Source organism: Anguilla anguilla, chromosome 4, assembly GCF_013347855.1.
Source record: "Anguilla anguilla isolate fAngAng1 chromosome 4, fAngAng1.pri, whole genome shotgun sequence".
Taxonomy (NCBI): domain Eukaryota; kingdom Metazoa; phylum Chordata; class Actinopteri; order Anguilliformes; family Anguillidae; genus Anguilla; species Anguilla anguilla.
The window spans coordinates 11,608,675-11,631,411 of NC_049204.1; the positions used below are offsets into that span (position 1 = coordinate 11,608,675).

The 22,737-nt window shown below is 48.2% G+C and overlaps 1 protein-coding gene across 9 annotated transcripts in view; it reads left to right on the forward strand.

Moving 5' to 3' along the window:
- Positions 1–16,093, forward strand: part of st3gal3a (ST3 beta-galactoside alpha-2,3-sialyltransferase 3a) — an 85,476-nt gene extending 69,383 nt beyond the window's left edge. For all 9 annotated transcript variants that reach the window (XM_035413572.1, XM_035413578.1, XM_035413580.1 and 6 more), the window contains 3 exons: positions 7,846–7,992; positions 10,286–10,432; positions 13,746–16,093. In XM_035413572.1, the coding sequence (XP_035269463.1) occupies positions 7,846–7,992; positions 10,286–10,432; positions 13,746–13,853 (402 nt within the window). In that variant the 3' untranslated portion in view covers positions 13,854–16,093. The remainder of the gene's footprint in view (positions 1–7,845; positions 7,993–10,285; positions 10,433–13,745) is intronic.
- The last annotated feature ends 6,644 nt before the right edge of the window (positions 16,094–22,737 follow it).

Sequence of the window (22,737 nt, forward strand, 5' to 3'; positions counted from 1 at the left end):
GGTGATTTCATCGCTCCGGTGCTCCGTTTCTCAGAAGATGAAATATTCCCCGCCTCACCGTTGCGTAGCGTTGCGGCGCTGCCAGATCCTTATCGCAAATCACGTGACATTTAACAAGCCAGTTAAACAAAATAAACAAAGCTCTGAGGAAGTTTTTATGAAATACCGAAATGAGGAGTGATTGGTAAAATTCCTGATCGTAAGTAGTGCTTTACATTAGAAGCATACTGGTTTGCCAGGGCAAGAAAGGACAGTTATTATTTGATATGCTTAATGAGTGTTTTATGCTTATTATACAGTACTTATAATAATAATAACAATAATTTTCCTATCCTGATAAAAAAAATATTATTCATTTAAATTTGCACACAAATAGCTGAATATGTACTCTGGGCTATCTTTGAAAACAGATGTTTTCCAGAAACTGCACTGACTGTACAGAGAAGCTACATTTTTGTCCCATAATGTGTAACATATTGCACAGGTATATGGAAAATGTTGTTGGGTGAAATGTTAGTGGGTGTTCGGATTGAGACCAAAGTTCTGAAGATTCAAAATCTGAATCTGCAATTCTCTGGGGAGAAGAGCCCAGTACTGAAATCCTCCCAAACTGCAGCCAAACCATGATATGCCTTTTGAGGCTCGGCTCTCCTTGAGCTTTGTGAATGGCAGAAGGGCTGTGCAGTCAGTCATTACGTGACTAATATCGTGAGGACAGTCAAAAGCCACATCTCCCAAAAAGGAAGTGGTGTTGAGTTGAGGCTTGTGCGATTACTCCACTCTTTTGAGGTGGGGGGGTGGGGTGGTTAATGGGGTCTTGGTTCGCGGTGGTAGGAAAGGGTTCAGTGGATGCGCCCGTCCTCCGTGTGACCGACCCCCCCCCCCCCCCCCCCCCCCGACTCCAGACGGTGCCCCCGCCGGGCCTTCGACCGAGCAGGGTTGGGTTTCCCGCTCCGCTGGTCGCCAGAGCGGCTTGACGAGGGAGCAAAATATTTTTCCCAAGACTGGATTTCGACCCGGGGAATGCTGACAATTACGAGCTAGCAACGGGCGCTACGCGAATCGCGCGCGCGTGCGCTCCGAGGTTTACGAACGTCAGCCGAAGCAGGAGACGTGAGCCTGGAGCGGCCCAGTCACGGGTATCCCAGTAACTGAAGCTACGCAGCCGCGAGGGACGCCCCGCTGGCCTCTCTTAATTACTCTAATGGCCCCAGGTATATTGATACAGGGTCCTTCTTTTCTGAAGGGTTTTGTTTGCGGTACTTGTTTTTCATCGGCTTCCTAATGCCCCTGACCTTTCTATTCTGGGCCTTGTACTTGGGGGTATTGCTTCAATGAAACTACTGCCGCTGCATCATTTTTTCCACCCCAGGTGACCCACCCCTTTCTGTGAGTCTCTCAGTGGTGTTAGTTAGTCACCCTCTCTGCTTCATTGTCTGCCGGTAATTCTCCAAAGCGTCCGTGGTTAATCCTCCATGGTTACGTCACCGATTGTGCAAAATGGCAAATGGAAATGCGCGAACGCAGCCGTGCCTTCATGTTTCCACTGTTTAGTGCTATTTTTGCCCGTCTTTACTGCCTCTGATGACACGGGTTCCGGTGACACGCACGTCGGGTCACGATTAGATCCTTCAATGCCGGCCGAAAATGGGAGCCTGTTGCTAGGATCGGGTGTCCTTTGCCCATAACTGAACACCCACACAATTTACTTTTCACCCACAATTGAGGTGCCGTTATCGGAACTAGCCTTACCTCCCAGAACCCTTTCTGCTGTCTAATGACAGAACGCTGTTATCCAGTAACTGTTTACAGTGGGGTTTTCTTCATTCCCGAGAATAAATACGCGGTCGACTCTTCTCAGAAGAGCAGTACCGTATGTCCGCAAAAAACAGGGTTTCGTTGTTCGGCGTCCCCAAATGTTTACACGCGGGTGCACGGAACTGTTTCTCAAATGCTCCGGGCGGGGGACACAACATTTCCTGCCCAGCCCTGCTGCAGATCAGAACTGGCATGAGGACACCGGTTCCAATATGCTTTCAAAGCATACAATTCCAGCCCCGTCTCCACAGAAACGAGGAGGCTACTAGCAGGCCCAAGGCCTCCATTACTATAGGAAACGCATAAAATGAATCCGGGAAGTTAAGTACTTGCAGTTTACCAGATCTTTATCAAGTTGTGATTGCCGTACCTGCTTTCTTTTTTTGCTACTCAAAGCAGATGGTGGAGCAAGAGAGCAGGATGGAGAGCGTTTCCTCCTGATTCTCAGATCTTACACCTGATTCTCAGACTTTCTCCGTTTGCTTTTACTTAATCACCCGATTCCGCTTTATTGCTTCGGCATTGGAAAAAAGCCTTTGGCGTTTTTATGAAACAACTTGTTTACAAGCGGTTCAGCCACCTGTCTTGACCTGGGATCTACGCACTGGAAGCTGTAACCCTTTTGTTTTATAAATTACGGGGCAGAATTTATGGTGTGCAATTATTTGCAGTTGAGAACTCGGAGTAACTGTTAGCTGGGTTCAATGTTTTCAGAGAGTAACGGAAATTCATTTCAGAGAGTAATTGAATTAAATTTATGGGGTTATCCGGCCTCTGCAAACACCCTTTTATGTACTCCTTGTATCTCGCTGTGAAATGAACCGAAATAATTAAATCAAAAGAATTAAATGTTTGGGGTAAAACTGTGTTGCCATTCTCTGATATTTTATACACTGTGAGTGAAAAATCCTTTTCATTCCTAAGGTAGGCGTGATACTAATTCAGCCAATCTATCTGCTTTGTGGAGGTTTTGCATTTCTGTGAAACGGTCTGACAGGAAAAAGAAGATTTGCTTGCGAGCCTTTACTCAGTAGGGTTCTTATAAGCCAGACAGCTTGGGGATTCTCAACATCAGATGGGTCAGTTTTGCAGTCGACAGTTAATCCACGATTATACCCATCTTGAAGACATCTTTTTTTTTTTTTTTTTTTTTTTTTTTTAAAAGTTCATTTCCTTGTTTTTGGAAATAACTGTTTCAATGAAAGTGTTTCATTTCCTTTTCATGTCATGTATGTGAGTTATTTGACCAATGTTACAGGATGGGATGAACAGGTGACCTTCAGCTTTTATGGTCCAGTTTTGAGTCAGTCTGTTCAGGTTCACCTTCAAAAATTTTAATAATAAGTTTGCCATCAATTGAGCATTGTTTGAAAAACTAAGCTTTGGCAAAGCTTCAGGTCACAACAACAGAAGTACTGTCTAAATGTAGGCTAGTTTTCAAGTCTAGGGATATGTTGTCCATTGCTTGGTTGTGTAGGCATTTGAGGCCTTCTTGACACTCACCTGTTTTTGGAGAGACGTGGTTTCAACTTGAGCGGAAGTTCTTTCTCTGACCATCTTCATTTTGGGTTAGCTCTGGTAAGGGACCAAAGCTGCCATGTCTTGAACCCCAGGAAGAGTAGCTGCTGCAAGTCTAACCATGAATGGGGATTCAAATAAATACATGAATAAATACCTGCTAGTGCCTCCCTCATCTTGCCTCTCAAATCAACCAGAGCACCATAAAGAACACCAACCCTCCCATTCCAGGAAGCCCATCTCTTTCTTGAAGCACCATCAGAACATCCCCTACACTCTGGTTTCCTTTCTCATAACCAAATAATTTGTTTGGATGTCATCATACCCCTGTGTCATTTATTAGGCATTTATTATTTATTATTTTGAAAATAAGCCCAAACATAGATCATGTTGTTGCACGCAATGAGTCAGCAAGACTTTATGATAGCAGCTGGCCGCAGGGCGCTAGTTTCAGCCTGGATCTTTATGGGTCTCTTCTGCAAGTGTTTACCATGTCATCCTGGGACATTTCGGCCATGTCGTCTGGCTTAAATTGGAAGGGTTTCGTGACCTATTGTAGTCTCTGACCGCCTCTTCTGCAGTACCGCATTTCAATTACTCCTGTTCCCTTCAGGGATGAAAGCCACTTACTGGACGGAATATTTACAGAAACTGCTGTTAGACTCCCGTACAGACAGAAGATGAATTAGAAATGGCATTGTGACCTCACCCCCCCCCCCCCCCCCACCTACACAGGGTCACGCTGACTTTCTGAAGCTGTCCTCACAGCAGCTCCTTCTAAGAGGGACAGTGTTAAGCGAACGTGGATGCCAGTCGCTCTGAACATCCCCCGTTATTTGCGGATTTGTAGGCTTCTTCTTACAGTTGGCAGCCGTGTGGGGAAACTTACGAGGGGGAAAGTGGAACTGGCCGCCCAACGGGGCTCCCGCCTGGCTTCCTATTGGGGGGCGTCTGTTTGAGGGCTGTAGCTCACGGCAAGACCGTGGTGTCTGTCCGCATTCCTCGGCCGTGAAATAGCAGGGCCTGGCAAGATGCAGCAGTGATCCATCAGTATTCCTTTCTCTACGGCCGTCTCTCCCGGCCCCCACAAGGTCGGATTCAAGCCTGGAGTTTGGTGGCCACCAGCCAGTAGGTTAATAACACTTGACCAGGTGGGATTTGTTGAAAGTTGAGTTTTTAACTGTGCTGGATGCTTTTGTACATGGGACGAATGCCACAGACAGATCTGTGAGTGTGGTGTTTCGCATCTCGTGGGAACAAACGTGTTGCCAGAATCCTGATGTATTCAAGACCTGACTCTTAATCGGATTCAGTACAGTGCAGTCCATTAGCCTGTTTCATTGTCTGCCACACAGGGCTTCTAAAGATACAGCACTTACTCTTTCTTAGCTGGAACACAGTAAGTTAATTCACTCATTTTAAGGTAAAAATGGCTTGGCTTTCTTCTTTTTTATGATGAAGAGTACGACATTATATCATTACTCACAATCTGAAAACCGATAGTCTCGGTGCAAATAGTCTTTTTCCTGGCATTCTGAAGTACAGAGAATGATGTTGGCATAATATTTCAAATAAAAATACACAGTAACCATCACAGTTCATCTGAAGTCATATTTATAGTTTAAAATATAACGTAACAAATACCTGTGGGTTTTTCGCTGTGCTGATCTTTTTATTCCTCTCCCAACGGGTACATGTGTTTTATTGGGCCCCTGGAAGCTCATAACAAGCTTACAAAGGCAGGAGGGCGGGCTGTGTGTGCTCCGAGCCATCTCAGTAACACCCGGATCCAAGTACTGTACCTGTGAAAGGGTGCGGAGGGTGATCCCAATGGGCGCAGCGACAGACACCAGGCTCGCTCTGTAAGCACGCCCTCCTGTGTCTGAGCCACTCCCGAACGCCCGCCCCCCCGCCCTGCATGCGTGACAGCCCGTTTGCACCGAGGGACCTGGCTTTGCCCGGCTCTCATGATCCGGAGGAACCGAACAACGTCAGCTTTTTGGTGTTTGGGTGGTCTGCCTCTGGAACCACTCCTGCCGCCTCTCTGCTTCAATTTAGCACTTTTCTGCATTTACAACACAGCATTTAACCATCTCCGTTCTTGGCCCATTCTTAGCTGCGTAGCACACAACGGGAAAGCTCACATCGCCAGCGCAGCACTGTAACTATTTCATGGCTCTGTGGGTAATGAAGTTTAATCAAAACACCATGTTACTAAACCCGCGTAATGTAATGTGATAATAAGGCCTTTCCTGTTTCCTGAAAAGCCGTCTTTTCGGAACTGCAAGGTTTTACGTGATGCTGGCATTCGGCATCTCAACACCATTACTCAGTCCTCTTGTTAAGAATGCAAGCCTCATTGAGTAATGTGTAAAGGAAGTTAACGGGGGAGGGGATCTACTTCTTATATTCACTTTTGGGTTTCTCGAATGAAGGCACGCATTAGGCCTTGCGCAACAGCCCCCCCGTCTTTCTCGAAGAGACCTGACTGAATTTTCTCCGAGCCGCCCCAGTCCCCCTTTTCTGCGGTTTTAACGTGCTCATATTAGATTTTGCCGTGCTCCGCGTGGACTGAGAAGTAATAGCCCGATAGCGTTTACAGAAGGCCGATACGGAGATAGAAAACGATTAATCCGCTTTTCCGTCACCTTTACTGTGTACTGTAGCCCGTGGCGTTTTTAGCCATTAAAGGCTTTACGCGTAGCGTAACACCGCGAAGGCGGCCGGGCCCCCCCACGACATCGTAAACAGTCCCGCCCGTTCCCGAAGAAAGGGATTCACTCTGTTTATACGCCGCTGAGAGAGCCGTCTCAGAGAAATTAATCTCCTCTCCCGGCTTCATCTGTCTCCCTCCGCTCAGCGCGGTCTCAGACGGCCGGATCTGTGCGGAGAGGAGAGGAGAGGAGGAGAGGAGAGGAGAGGAGAGGAGAGGAGAGGAGAGAGGAGAGGAGAGGAGAGGAAGGCCGGTTCCTCTGGGCTTTGTCTGTTGTCGGGCCCGTCCCTCGCAGCTTCGGTGTACTTCCATTGTAAAAGCCTGGTTGTTGCGTCAGCCGGTTGAATAGCCGGCCCGGGTTTGTAAGGAAGAGAGAAAGGGAAGTCTGTTAGCCGCGTAGCATCAAAAGATTGACTTTGAACACCTTGTCGGGGGCTGCGCTTCGAGGGTGGAATGACGTTTACATTTCGGCGGCCCCTTTCTGTAACTTTCTTTAAACGGCCTAATCCGAGCGGATGCTATCTGTGTAATATCTCCTCCTATGTATATGGATCTTGGATCAGGGGAACATGATATCCCTCCCCTCTATCTGATCCGGCTGCACCCACCCCCAACCATTCCCCCAACCCCCAAGACTCTCATGTTTACTGTTTGAGTGAGCTGGTTGAACTCTGTGTGCTGGGGCTGGATTGGCCCTCTCATCCGAGATGGTAAGCACCTGAGCCAGTCAGAATTTTCCTTGAAGGACTGCTGACCTGTGGCCTCGTTAGGACTAATTGATTTATTTTAGGTTTTAAGCCATTAGACAAAGTATGTTGCTTGGAAAAACACCACGTTTTGATCTTAAATAAATGATGGTCATCAAGGTTTTTCTATTTTTAGAACTGTTGGAGTAAACAGCTTGTGCACAGTTGTCCCCCCCCCCACCCACCCACCCCCACTCATGGCTTTAGTCTTGTTAACTCATCTTTCAGTCTTGCACATTTCTATAAGGTCTGTCTTTGAAATAGAAGTCCCTAGATGTCCGTTTAGTTGTTTGCCCCTCCTTGCTTGTGTTCGCCTTGTGTTCTGCTGCTTTTTGCAACCAAACAGATCCTCGCTGCGAAACCCTGTTGACAGAAAAGACGGCTCATGCCCAGGCTTGCCACTGGCCCCGGGCCAAGCCAGTTCAAAGCACTCTGCCATGTTCGGTGACTGCTCCCTTTATTTGGAATATCAAAGGCAAGATTGACTTATTTGTACAGGTGATTTCTATTAAATCCAATGACCCGACCGGCTGTTTGCCATCAGGGCTGTTGTCACTTGGCCGGCCCCGTAGTGTATAATGGCTAATCACAATGCGGGACAGATTGAATAATTGCTGGGCTGCGCTCGCGGCCGGTTTCCCCGGTAATTGATACGCCAGGACCCGCGGCTGCGAAGGCTCCAGAACACCCACGGAGGTCACGGTCTCACGTGTCCCGTTCGTACCGCCTGACCCGGCCCGGGTCACCTGGCTGGAAGAGGCTACTGCACTTTTTTTTTTTTTTCCTGGAGCACTGTTCTAAAATAAATGAGAGGACTAATCCCTCAATTAGTATTGAATTTCAGCTCTGGAAACGTTTTTATTAACGTTGCTGCTGCACGTTATGGCTCTATTCCTAATTTTACCTCTTCTCTGTCCGTCTTTCTCTCTTTTATACACTGTGCTCTTTTTTCCTCTTCTCTTGCTTTATCCCTCCACCCCTTTTCTTTCTTATCTCTCGCTCTCCTTCTCTCTCTCTCTCTCTCTCTCTCTCTCTCTTTCTTTCTCTCAGAGGGGGGTAGACGGTTTCTGGAAGTCAGTGGCCCAGCAGGTCCCCCGGGAGCCCTCAGAGATGCGCATCCTGAACCCCTTCTTCATCCAGGAGGCTTCTTTCCGCTTCATCGGCCTACCGCACAACAACGGCCTCATGGGCAAAGGGGTGAGTGAAGGCTGCCCCGCTTCGATTCACACCCCCCCGCCACCCCCACCCCCTCTCTCCACTCCACTCCACTCCACCCCACCAGTCCCGAAAACCCAAATGAAAGGCCGCACATAACAGGGACCACCTCTGTCACACACAGTCGAGACTCGCGTCCGCTGCTAACGTGCTAATTCTGAAACAGGCGCGCGTTAGCCGCGGTGATCGCGCGTTAGCCGCGCGCGGCGGCGGCGGCGGCGGTTGCCCCGGCCAGCTCTGACTGGGCTCCCGCTCCTCACGCATGACAGGCGATGATTCACGGCGCGGGGCCTCGGGGAGCGGCCGCGGAGCAGCTGGGGAGGGAGCCGCGCAATAACCGAGAGAGTGTTTGTGACATGCTTCAGAAAGGACCACTAGCACAAGCCCAATCAGCGCCGGGTCGCAGGACCACAGAAAAATAGCCCGGAACCTCTGGCCTTGAGTCACCGGAATTGAAGGAAATTGAGGGGCGGCTGAGGGAGAAGTTTTATGAGATTTCTCCGAAAGGTGAAGGAGATGTTGAACCGAAAAAAATTGGAAGTCCACATTTTTCCCCCCCCCTCCTAGTTACATTGGTGCTGCGTGACCCAGATTTGTCGCGTCAAGCTCTCTCTCTCTCTCTCTGTTAAGGTTGAGAAAGTTTCCACTGTCTGGCGCTGGGAAGACGGAGGACTTGAGCAAGGGGGTTAGTTTTTTTCAACCCGAGGTCTGACCACCAGGCCGCCCCCGGACTCGAAACCCCGAGCATGTGCGGAACACGTGGCGTCGGGGGCCGGCGCCCCCACGCCGGGCCGCGCCCCCGGGGCCAGCGCGGGCGGGAAGCGGCCTCATACGGGACTGATCAGGGCGGACGCCTTTGACACGTCCCGCCCTTTGATGGCTTAATACTCAACCTGACAGAGCCCACCGCTCGGCCCCTCTCCCACTGGTGATTAGGGGCTCCGCTGACCTTCCCCAGGCTGCCCGGGGGCCCCAGAGCCAAGTGGTCTAATGATTAGAATTACATCCTCCTTTGGGTAGACACAGAAGAAGAAAATGCCCCCAAACTGGCTTTCATTGTGGGGGTGGTGGGGGGGGGGGTGGTATTAAAGCAATTGTAATCACAGAGGTTCAAGACAGGAGAACTTTAGACCAGAACAAAGCGAACGCGGACGAACTGCAGGCTGAAACGAACGCGGGTCGAAACAACCTCTGGTCACGCCATCCCGGACGCCTTCGCGGCTTGCGCCTCGGCGGAGTGGGGGCCTGCGGTTGATGGGGGGGGGGGGGGGGGGGGGGGTAGGTGGGGGGCGGGTTGGGGGGGGTGTTTAGGCCTGAGCAGAAAGGCGCGGTGCGCCCCTCGTTATCAGCCACCGAACAGGCTCCCAACACGCGGGATTAGCGCTGTCGCTCGAGGCGCCGCGGCGATAAGCCGACGGCACGGGCGACTCCATTAACCCCCCGCGCGCCGGCTGTCTGCCACTGTGACCACGGGGCTCTGCGGCACCTGAGATAGAGAGCTCCAGCCCCCCCCCGCGGGCAGCGTGCTGATCGGGCGCTCGTTTTCCTGCATTGGCCTTTTTATTAGGGGCTGTGACTTTGAGGGAGGCTAGTCTGGCTGAAGCAGTCAGTCTTAGTGGTGTGACTCACCCTCTGACTTTGTACCAACTGTGTTAATAGCCGTTGACGGGGGCTTTGTAAATGCCAAATGACTGGGGCTGTGTAAATGCCAAATGACTGGCACTGTGAATGGCAGTTGACTGGGACTATGTGGTGACTTGGAATGTGTAAGTGACAAATGACTGGTACTGTGAATGGCAGTTAACTGGGATTGTGTTAATGGCGTTGACTTGGACTGTGTTAATGAGAGATGAATGGGACTGTGTAGATGCCAGTTGTGACCAGCAGCTCTAGAGAACAGCTAACTGCACAGACTTGGGAGATGTGTACGCACACCCTTAATTGATGAAGAATGTAGCAGTGATTAGACTAGCGTGTGAGACAAGTAGGCATGAGATCTTCAATTGCTATTGGACATTCCCAAGTGGAGAGAAAATGGTAAAAAATGTGATGGAATTTTCTATTTGCATAATAACTAGGATTTTCTGTCTATGTCCTTAAAAATGCACGGTGGCTATATCTTTCTGCTGTATCTGTTTCTTAAAGTCAATGTAAAGACTGCTCATCAATGGCTCACGTGAACCCAGTAGTCACGCAAACCATCTTTTCCCTTGTTACAAATCCAGCCAAAACACTGTGCATTCCGCAAGCTAACTTCTGCCTTCTGTTTTCACAGAATATTCCAACACTAGGGGCCGTTGCCATAACAATGGCCCTCCATAATTGCGATGAGGTAGCTGTGGCTGGATTTGGCTATGACATGAGCACCCCCCATGCACCACTGCACTACTATGAGAAGGTGAAGATGTCTGCCATTAAAGAGGTACTGCCATTGCCCCAAATATTCTCTCTCTGTGTCCTATTTGTGAAGTTTCAGTTGGATGGAAACGTGTCACATAAAATTTTGATGCATGTTCCATCATCATCTTTATCCAAGCTCACCCTGACCTATGTCCAAGCTTCCATTCAACTGTTGCTGTTTGCCTTCACCGGCCGAACCATGAAATTTCCGAATTGCTTTATTAAAGCGTACCCCAGCTGCCAGACTTTGACTCCCTTTGCCAGTGTTGTTGCCCAACAAGGGCTGATTTTCTCCACCATGGGCGTGCGGAGCAAGGAGCTGTCACAGTTACCCCGACAGGGGTCCTCTTTCTCAAGATTCCCTAATGGATTCTGATGAGGCATGGCACCTACACTGTGTAATCCCAGCACTGAAGGACGGGCAAACAGAACAGTTTGTTTTGGATTACCTCCTGGGGGGTTTGCTGTGGAGGGCTCTAGCTACTCAGAAGGTATCTAGGCTGGGTTATTGAGTTGATTTAGTCACTGTTTTTTTCCAGTGCCGTGATAATTACACTGTACCTGGTCCAGTCCATGTAAGCAGGAGACAGCCTTCCACAGGCCTTGTGAGAAAACACACTCACTGCATCAAAGGGATTTGTTCAGGGCTTTAAGGCTTCTGTTGGGCTCTTTAATGTAGCGGCGCTAACAATGGGGAAAAAACTGGAAACATAGATGACAAACCCCACTCTGTGTTCTTTTGAAACTGAGTCCATTCCTGCAATTCAGGTGAGCCAGTTGTGAAAGATTTCCATAAAGCTGTGGCATTAGGTGACTCCTGGAAACCTGGGAATGACTTTAAATGCCCCTATAAACTCTTTCTTCCCCTCAGTTGTCACTAGGAGCGATCATTTTTTCCACACGTGCGTCTTAAGGTCTTAATATATTTTGAGCGTGTGGAGAAAGGCTGGGCTCTCCTGAAAGAGACACCGCCTGTTTGCATGGAACCCCAGTGGCTTCAGAATGAGTCATTGGCCGGGCTCTGATCGGCCTGGTCACATGACTCCGCTGCAGGTGCCTGCCGTTGTACTGACCCTTACTGGAACATCCGCCCACGCGCGACTCAGAGCGGCCGAGGGCCGCGGAGTGTTTGGACAGCCGAATTCCGCATTGAGAGTATTTTCTGTTGCTCCTTTGCCTGCCAGCTGACATCCTGCTGTTTAGTTCCCTCCCGTCGGTTTACATTGTGACGGGCCGGTTTACGGTGACCTTTCGCTCTTAATTGATGGGCCTCTTCAGAGAGCCGAGTGCGGTCTCCGTGCCGCCCCGTCGGCCCCCTGGACCCCGCCCCAGGGAAGAGGAGCGCGCCGCAGCGCTGCGGGGGGGGCAGCCCCGAACACAGGAGCCCGAGGGGAGGGGCGGCGGCGGCTGCGGCGGCGGCTCAGGCACGCGCTGCTTCGCGGCCTCGCGTATCCGTCTCGGTCGCAGGCTCTGGAGCGTGCTGAGGAGAAGGAGGAGAGAGGATCTCTGTCCAATAGGAATGACCCGTCTCTGAGTCCCCTTACATGTAAACGACTCCCCGTATTTGGAGTTGTTTTAATGTTAAATAAAGATTGTGTTCTGTGGAACATTTTGTGAATTCAGACCGCAATTTGAGTTCGCGAAACAGTCGTCGCGATGTCTTATTGTGGAGGATGAATACCACTGAGCGTACGTGCTTACCAGAACATTTAGTATTTTAGTAAGCCTTTGGGATCCAGCTAAACAACTCTCTCAGTGACAGTTGCTGCATACAGCATCACCGTCAGTGCTGCTGGAGTGGTCTGTATAGTAAAATTTTCTGGGCTGAGCCAGGAGACTTGCACGCATGTACTCCACTATGCGTGTAGCAGTGGTGCCTCAAAAGAAATGCGGAGTATTTTAATGAGACTGAAGAGGCAAGACCGAACAAATGTGCTATTAGCCTGAATGGTAAATGACAAGAATTTTAGCATTCCTTCGCTGCGCGGTGCGTAAGCGCTGAGGTGTGTGTGTAGAATTAGAGGAGGTACAGCCACGGTAGATAATCTTCGCCTCGAGGTCGTTTGAACGCTTCCGTGAGTCGGAAGACAGAAGCGCGCGGACAGGCGCAGCGGCCGTCCGGTATCGCGCTACGCAGCTCTGAGCACCGGGAGTAGCTCTGTGCTACATCAGGTGGTGCACTGAGCTGGACCCACGGAACCAATCAGGAATTTCGGTGGAAAAGACATTTTGGAGTTCCCCACCCACAGTGTGAGCTGAGGTGGCTGTTGCTGCAGGCGCAGTGCAGGTAGCAGCTTTCCCCGGGAATCCGGCCCGCTTCAAATACCAGCCTACGGGCTCCGGGGGCCCCTCTGCACGGCCGCGCCCGCTCCCGCTGTTGGCAGCGACCGCCGGCTCCCGTGCCAAGCCTGCGATCGGGTCGCCGGTGACGCGGCGCTATCCGAGGCGGGATCGCTGCGGGCTCCTCGCCGCGGTTACGCGGGGTTTCCCCCGGACCGGGCCAGCCAGCCAGCCAGCCAGCCAGGCCCCAGGTCTATCCCACACAGGGGCGGGGGGGGGGGGTGTCTCGCACGAATCAGGTTCTCATGCTGCAAGCTCAGCCCCGCCCCAGACTCCGCCCACTCACAGAGGCAGTGTTTCGCTTCACATTACCGAGGAGAGGCTGATTGACAGAACACTGGCTTCACTCCCGTTCAGGGAACTCAAACTGCAGGGGAAGCAGGCTGCTCTTAATTCTTCCCCCTGGAAGCTTCCTGTCGCCTCTTGAAAGGATGTCCGATGATGGATATTCTAATTTGATGATTTTTGCTCCCGGCAAACTGCAAAATGTGGCCATTTTACTTTCAGGTGTTGACATTTGCTCTGTCAGAGTATAAGCAAAGCAATGTGTTGTTAATGAACAAGAATTTCCTAAATGTAGTTGTTTGTTTCTTAGCATGTCACTATGCCAAAATAAAGACAGTTTTATAGAGGTTTGTTGACGAATTTACCACATGATGTGCAATTAAAGTCATTACCCATTATTTTAAAGCTTCATTCTGCATTAGATTAAGTTGTTTTTTCCTAAATGCTCAGTGCACCAGTGAGTAACACGGCGTACTCGTCTTCTCTCAAATTTAACAGCCTGTTTACACTGAGAAATCCACCCAGGGGTTAACGTGCCTCTTGCTGTGTCTGTCAGTCCACTCTTCTCATTGTTCAAATGGCAGAAATGCCTGTGGTTTACTGAACGTTCAAATATGCCAAATTAAATCTGACAGTTTCTCAGCACACGTGTATTTTTATTTTATTTTTTTTTAACGACCGATTTCTTGTTCCCCGTGTTTCCCATGCAGTCGTGGACGCACAACATTTCCAAAGAGAAGGAGTTCCTGCGCAAGCTGGTGAAGGCCGGAGTCATAACGGACCTGACGAACGGAATCCTAGCCCCTCCGGGGATCTGAGGCTCTCTCTGCCGCCGGACTCCGGGGGGAAATGGCGAGAGGGCCGGGGGGCCGGGCCGCGGAGAGACTTCCTGAGCCCGCCGCTTTTCGGCTCAACGGGCACCTCTCCCTCAACCGAAACTCCGGGAGGCTGGAAGGGCAATCCTTGGCACGTGCCGTCCTGTGAAATAGTATTTGCCCCCTTCCTGATTTCCTCTCTTATTGCATATTTGTCATGCTGAATGGTTTCAGCAATGTTTTATTCACTCATTCATTCATTCATACCAACTGTCAAACATGGTGGTGGTAGTGTGATGGTGTGGGGATGCTTTGCTGCCACGCGACCTGCCATTATTAATGGAACCATGAGTTCTGTTCTGTACCAGAAAATTCCTAAGGAGAATGTCTGGTCGTCCGTCCATGAACTGAAGCGTGACTGGGTTATGGAGCGAGATAATGACCCAAAACACAAAAGCAAGTCCACATCGGAATGGCTAAAAAGAAAGAAGATGAAAGTTTTGCAGTGGCCTAGTCAACGTCCTGACTTGAATCTAATGAAGATGCTGTGGCAGGGCCTGAAAAGAGCAGTTCATTCTTGACTTTGTCTGAATTAAAGTAGTTCTGCAAAGAAGAGAGAGCTAAAATTCCTCCACAGCGATGTAAAAGACTGATATCAAATTACAGGAAGCATTTGGTTGCGGTTATTGCTGCTAAAGGTGGTGCAACCATTTATTAAGTTTAATGGAGCAATTTCACTTGGGTGTTTGATAACTTCTCATTAAATAAATGCAATAATTTTTTAAAATGTATTTTGTTTTTACTCAGGTTCCCTTTGTCTAATTTTACATTGTGTACATTTTGTCAAAAGATCTGAAACCATTCAGTGTAACAAATATGCAATAACAGCGAATCAGGAAGCAGGCAAATACTTTACCTCCAGTGGACCTCCAGCAGAGGCTCATGAGCGTGGACTTCTCCCTTTATCTTTGAGTGTTTCATTTTGAATGAGCAAAATGTGAGTGGCTTCGACAGAGGATACAAGTAATTTTACATGTGCTGCTGAGTCATTTGGGGGGGGGAGAGAGAGAAAAAAACGACTGTTTGTGCCAAATGTACCTCCGGAGGAGGTACTTGAATGTATTTACAATGTAAACATTGGAGATTTACAATGCATTTAACAGTCTGCATCACCCCCCCCCAAGTACTGCTGTGTAGGAGTGTCTCCGTCCAGACAACAGTGTACATATTCTGCTCCTCTCTGGGAGGAAGGGTCAGGTGCAATGTGATTTTTTGAAAAATCCTCTTTATCTTTGGCCAGTTTCTAAAAGCTCTGGGTTTGTAACAGTTGTGTACTTTGCAATCCGTAAAAAAAAAAACGGGTTGCCCTGTCTTTGGAAACTTATTTATTTTCTTACATGTGTGTTCTCAAGGCCTCTTTGCCTTACGTTTTAGCATCCTCAAAGGACAGGTGTTTAGAACGGCCTCCCCTACGTGCTTCCTGACAGCTTACCTGGATCGTTCTCCAGACTTGCTCAGCGAAAAGCCTGAACTTCTTCCACAATGTGAAAAACAAAACAAAACAAACAAAAAAAGTTTATTGGTTTTGTTGCAGAAGTGATTTGGAAACTCTCTGAACTCTCAACTTGTAAGGGGCCTTAACAGGTGAAGATGAACTGTGCCTCCACCTAGTGGGTATGATTTTGTTTTGTTTCGTATACGTTTCATGGAGACGCTTAGCCACTGTAGATATGGGTGCTACTCTTGTACGTTGCAAAAGCTCCAGGTGTGAAGAACCTCGGTCGCCTTCTCGATGAGAACCAGAGGCAGAGTTCTGGGAGCGTCCCACAACAACGCTGATCACGCCCACAGCAAAGAGTCCCCACCCTCTCAAGCTCAAGCCAGGACCTGGCATTCTGACGAAATCATGATGAACAGGGAAGGCCGTCATTCAAATCAGCCATGTTTCAAATGATTGTTCAATTAACAGATGGGTGACTTGGAGGACAAAACAAGGTGGCAAAATGTGTTATAACAATACATTGGGAAGTCTTTACCTGAAGAATGATGAATGCACCACATCTTGCGGCATGGATGTGACAGATATCGACAGACCAATCCACGAAGTGTTTCTTAATGGTTTTTGTAGGTCACTTTTCATTAAAAAGGTAGCGTTGTTGTACATTTTCATTTTTTGATGAACAGATGTACAGTATGGCCTTTCTGTCATTGTTAATAAACGTCACTGGCTCCTTTTGAAGTGAGTTTGGATTGTTTTCTGTCTTCTTTGGGCGGAAACACCTTGGACACACATTTCCAGAGCATGCGCTGGTTTTCATTTCTTCTGTCACTTTTCCTTATTTCGTACGGTAAATCGATTTTAGGCTCTGTGCTCTGTTAAATCATTGCAAAGCCAACTATGCAGAAGTTATCCAAAATTTAATAACATTTCAGTACCTGAAGGGATTGTCAGGGGGTGGATTTGAAATAGATGGGCTTCAAAAATGAAATTGCACTGTGTAATCCTTCATCAGTTAGTTAGCTAGGTATTTTCCATGTAAAACATGGGACCTTCCGAATGTAATGCCAATGTTTGCAGTGTATCTCCAAATCAAGGAAATTATAGTAGGCATTAGTAGTTATACAGGGGCGGCAGTGTAATATAGTAGGTAAGGAACTGGTATGGTAACCTGAAGGTTGCAGGTTCAATTCCCAGGTAGGACTGTGCTGTTGTATCCAGGTACCTAACCTGCATTGCCTCAGTATATATCTAGATGCAGTGTAAATGCTGCTATGTAAAAAGTCACTCTGGATAAGACCATCTGATAAATGCCTGTTATGTACACAGATAACAAGCATTACCCCCATTAACTCTTCTGGTTGCAGTAGGGAATCTTCAATTCAAATGCACTGCCATGTCTTCCACTAAGTGCAGCCAGCACTATAGTATTCTATGCCTGCAAAAGTGTGGCTCAGCGTCACCCCTCCCCCTCTTGCTCCCTGTCTTGTCAGTAGTTCACTCTGCTTCTCTAACTCATCAGTCTGTAGTGAATGCATCGTTTTGAGAAGTCTTTTTCTATTTTCGCCTGCGCTACTCCCAACATTTTTGAAGTAGCTTCCTTGCGGTGGCCTAGGTGTACAAGAGAGAATGAGGAAAATTAGTTTAACCAAATAGGACTGCACACAAGATTCCAATCCTGACTAATGAAGCTGCCGGTTATCCTCACGTGGTTCACTCTTTAACGTGACCACGTGTTAATACGGTGGTCATTCAGAGGTGGATTAATGTTTCTACGATTAGTCAGACCACCTTCACCATCCAAGGCCCTTTTTATATTCATCCTTTCATAAAAGGAAACGGCAACAAACAAAATTGTATATAACTAAATATTTCTGGGATAAACATTTTGGCTGTGTGTGAACGGAGTCACCATTGTGTGGTGGATGTTGGCGGGACATTTGTAGGCTTGTAAAAACGTAGAAGGGTCATGGAAAGCGATGAAGAATCCACCGCCCTTGCTTTTGAATGGCTCCCTGAAATTCTCTTGCTGTGACGAAGACTTTTCAGCAGTCATGTTTTGTCTCCATTTTGCATAATCCTTTGTATGTGATGCCTGTCATACCTTTGAATTTATCAGTTAATATCTGCTGTTGAACTTCTAAAGAGCAGCCATGGGAGAAAATGCCATTGTCTGCTGGTAGATATCCCTGAGATATCCTTCAACTGATAGTGACATCGTCAGATATAATGGGAGCATACGCATGTGGTGCGCGTAGCACAGGTATTCCAGGGAGCTTTGCAGTGATGATGTAACAGTTACAGGCCATGCTGGCTAATACACAGGATGACCGATCATTTAATTTTCTCATAGAGCAGAGATCCAGTAAGCACCCACTTCAGGCTTTGACAAAATCAAGCACCGGTTTGGAGATTGTCATGTTAAGCACTTAATGTGTGTAGCATTGAGTCCGCATGCAGAGCTTAAGGACTCAAAGGGAGCAGGCCCGTACACCAGGCCATGTTCTGTGCAGGAGCTGCTGATTCACGGGGGGGGGGGGGGTGTGCAGACACCGCATTCCACATCCAGCCAGCTTCTGCCACAGTGCTGCACAGAAAGTGGAAAAGCATCCAGTGATCGCATATTACAGTTATTACAGTTACAAAGCCGTGTCTGAAGGGCTTCTGGTTTTTGCCTCACTTAATTGGGTTCAGTGTGACAGCATTTCAATTGTATTTTAGGTTTCTGAAGGAATATTTTTCCAGCAATCAAATTTTTTTCTGTGATACCTTGATTGCGCACTTGCATCAAAATGCAGTTTTTGCTTTTGCAAGATGGGGCCAAAAGGCGTGTTTACAGGGAGTTCTGGCTGCGGCAGAGAGGGGGAGACCTCCACGCCTGTTCCTTCGCGAGACTGACGGCTTGCAACCCCCGCTCCTTGGATACGTGGCCCCAGCTCCCCCCAGCTGACGTGCGTGTTTGTGTGCACGCGCGCGTGCCCTGTACATTAGTCATCTCAAACAGTACAAGCGTATTTTCTCCAACACCAACGTGCCCCATGGGGCTTTGGCGGAACAGCAAGAGAGACAGGGAGAGCGTAGGGGTACCGACGCCAGAGCCCTGCGCTTTTGTCCGGCAGACGCCTGGGAGACAGAGCTCAATTTTGGAGGAGGCTTTCGTGGGAAGGCGAGGGATTTCAGCACTGGACTTACGACCACATGGGCCAGATGTCAAGCTCCTAGACTGACATGGGCAATGCAGCAAAGCCCGGATGTCGGGACCTGGTTACATCACCTGTGGAGTCCCAGAGGGTGTGCAATCCCAAGCAGAGCCCAGGCATTCAGGGACCTCTGGAGTCTGGCTCTGGGCATTCACATTGTCTTCAAGGTGAATTTTACTGCAGAATGGTAAACGGTGTGGAAATTCAATATTTGATTAACCTTCTTTTTTGCGAGCCAGTCCCTTTTTTATTACCGGTGGGTGGGTGTGGAGGCACTGGATAGTAAAGATTAATGCATACGTAAAGTAGGTACGGCGAAGCCAAGTGAGCGTTTTATGAGTGGCGTGAGGTCGTTGAGTAGGCCGACTTCAGAGCGCCGCTTTCAGGAGAGACTGCGAGTGCCTCGGCCAACAGAAACACGGAGCGCTCGGGCCGAACGTGGGGCCCGAGCCGTCTTCCAGTCTGGCCTGTCCTCTGAAACATGAAAGCGCCGAGGGATCGTTTAACGAACCTCCCCCTCAACTTCACGTTTCCCATTTCTATATTTACCATTTCCAGTTTTCCAAGGAAATTATTGAATCCGACACGTTCTTGTGAAGCTCAGTCACGGGAATGTGTGGAGTATTTATCCATAATTCCTAGGGTGAGGAGGTTGTCAAAGTAGTTAACTGAAGCAATTCAATGCCATCTTCTGCCGTAATATTTATTAGTGGCACTATTAAGATATATGAGTTCAAGCTCATAATCAAGAAAGCACTGTTTCTTCTCAGCCTGACGGTACTCTTAAAAGCAATGCAAATTCAACCAAACAATAGCATTCCCTGTGCATCAGCCCTGATATCTGTAACTGCATGCATGTTGGCATGCACTGTCTGTACGGCTGTGGTGCAGGGAGATGCAACTTGAAGACACTTCAATTGCCTCTGGCAGAACATGTCGATGTTGGCTGTATAAAAGGAAAGTGCTGACCACCGCAGTGATCTGATGTGCTATTAATCTGAGGCTAATACTTTTATCCTGTTGACTGGCCCCTTGTGAGTTCTGTTCCTTATGGTCTGTAGTGAACTTGGCTTAAGCATCTGAAAGGTTTTATCTCCCACAGTTGGATTGGGTCTGTGGTTCTTATTCCAAAACAGTTTTAATTAATGTGAGAGTGATCAGCTTTCCAGCCTAGCGGACCTGTTTCCTTTACTTTTACAATGTAATAATGCATAATTTTTGTTATTGTCTGGACAGTTGGACAAGCGTTACAGCACAATCGTGAGAACAGTAGGCCAGTTATCTGTGAGCTCACCAAAGCCTGTTATCATTACAGATTCAAAGCCTCTCCCATGACTTTATCTTGCTTTGGAATTGGCTGCCAGTGATGTGTAAAGTTTGTGGTTCTCGGGCCATTTCAGATGCCCGCAGCTTTAATTTCAGTGCTCTCTGTCCCTCTGTGCAAACCTGGCTTGTCCTCAAGCTGTCAGCCCCTGTTCCGAAATGTTCAGCAGGCTACGATCATCGCCTGCAATAAATAACAAACAGTTTTAGAAAGTGTGTGTGAGATCGCGGACAGTTGAGATATGGGCACAATGGGCAGGTGGCTCCTATTTAAAGAGGATCCTTGACCTGGGCATGCTTGGAGGCTAGGGCTAGGGCTGGGTCTGGGCTAGCACGCACGGACAGGTGGCCTTTTCTAATATAAGTGGCCCCTTTGACAAGAAGCCCCGTGATGGAAGACGGGAAGGGATGCGAAGGGCCGGCATTCATTTTGTATAAGCTGGGCCAAAAAATCCCGTCCCTCTCTTTTTAAAAATCTATCCGGCGGTTACAGTCCGCTGGCATCCATCTTCATTCGAAACGAAAGCAGACCCAAAGATTTCTCTGTCCATGCTCCCAATCTACCTGTGGGAAGACAGTATTTCAGGAGGGATGAAAGGGGGGATGAAGGAGGGGGGAGATGTGTTTGTAAGCCGGTCTGCAGAGCGGCTCGGGTTTCAGCAGAGCGAGCCGGGAGCCGGCTTGCAGAAGGACCCTCCTGCTATGAACGAGATGAACACAAGCAAAGGGAGAGCTCAGCAGCTGCTGGGTCACTGGGCGCCGGGGAACACTTCGGAACGCTCGAAGGCTCCTTGGATACGTCGCGTCCCTCCGTCAGAGCCGTGCCAGGAACAGCCGCGCGTCGGCGCCACACCTGGCTCAGCTCGTTTCTCACTGGGCGTGCCTTCGCAGCTCTCGCTCCAGCCGCGGGGCTCGGACCCAAAACGCGCTCCGGGGGAAGGCGGGGGGCTCCGTACTCGGGCCGTCTCGCGGGTTATGCTTCGCCGCCGCCTCCTCTTCCTCCCGCGGCGACCCGAGCGAAGCCCACGGCGGCGTTCGGCGGCGCGCGGGAGCGCGGCTGCGCGTGAGGCTGTGTGCACCCCCGCTGACAGGCTCAGCTCGCGGGAGCCGCGGGACGCTCACCGGGCCAAAAAGAGCCGAAGCCCTTATTAAGGCTGAAAAACATGGGAAACTCGCGCAGTTGGAAAAACATCCTCTTCTCGCTCCATCGGCTTTAGTGAAGATGTGTTGAGAAGTCCAATAGTGTTCTCTCTCTCTCTCTCTCTCTCTGTCTCTTTCTCCGTTGCTCTCTCTCACTCTCCCCCTCCCTCTCTCTCTACACAGCTGGCTCTTTATGACTGAGACTTTTCATACAGTTTAAAAACAACAACATACAGTTTAAAAACAACAAAGCCCTCCAGAAGTCCTCACACAGCATCTGAAAGGGGTGTTCCTTTAAACATGGGATTTTTTTTTTTTTTTTTTTTCTTCGGATGATGTGATTACACATTAGACAGATGGAGCGAACTCAGCTCTGCTTACACAGGCAAACACCTGTTCATTCACTGTCCTTTCTCCATGAATGTGTGCGTTCTGACCTTAACTCCAACTTATATCCTTTAGGTATTTTATTGATTTTAAATAAATAAGTAAATAAATAAATAAATAAAATAAAAAAATAATTTCTACAGATTTACTGTTGCATTGTTATGCAGCAGTTATCATTGCAGGAATTCAGAGCCCATAGGCCTGCTATTCTGCTATGCTATTCTATAAGTGTTCACTATCGCGGTAGTAAAATTCATATACATGTAGCTAATCTACAGTGCTTATAGTCTCCACCACCACTGTTCTTCTGGATGAGCTGTAACTTGTAATGATTGACAAATATATTTTAAAATATATAAATATTTTTTTAAACCCTTTTTTTCAATTGACATATTTTGAATTGCTCTTCACCATAGGTATTGGGAATAAAATTGAACAAATGATTAAAAACACTTGTAAAACGGCGTATCACATATTCATCGTAAATCAATAATTTCCCACTTTCCTATGCATAACATGCAGCACATTCTGAGGCATATAACATGTTCTTTCATAAGGAAGTCCCTCTTGTGTCCAAAGATTTCTGTATGATTATCTGTGATTAGACACAGTGCTGACAGATCATTTATAACTGGCCAGGGAGCAGCAGTAAATCTGGTATTTTGAAACATGAAGGGGAATAAAAACAACATCTTGGACTAAAGGGCACTGGGGAGACCATCGAGGGCCCAGAAGGATTAGGTCCATAAGGAGCAGGGAGACGTGTTGGAGGGAAACTAGAGAGGCTTATGGAGACTTTAGGTCTTAAAACTGTCCCTCACATCTGAAGGTAAAAACATGTTTCATGTCTGGCTCCAGAGAAGGGTGTGATCCAGGTCGATCGCCTCCCTGTCCACATCTGGAGATGGGGTTGGAACAGATGTCCAAGTAAGAGGTATTATCACTTAAATCTGTCATCCCAGTTCCAAAACCAGCTCGCAACAAAAGGGCATGTCACTGCATTTGAACTGCCTTCTGATTAAAATGAGCCTTTTCAAATAAGCACCCAGCAGACTAAAAAAAACATACAAAATTGTGCTTCACTAGAATATATCTTTATTTGCAGATTCCCATTTGGCTAATATGAGTGTTGTATAAAATCTTATTTTGCATCAGGGAGACACAGATATGTAACTATTTTTTCAACTTGATTTCATTGAATGAAATAGTGGAATTCACACCTTGCTCTCCATCCACACAGAAGCAAATGTGTAAAATCTCTGGTATCCTACTGGAACAAGGCCCAGTTTGTATGAGGTCGTAGTCACAAATAGAGCGCAAAAACAACATGAGCATAAAT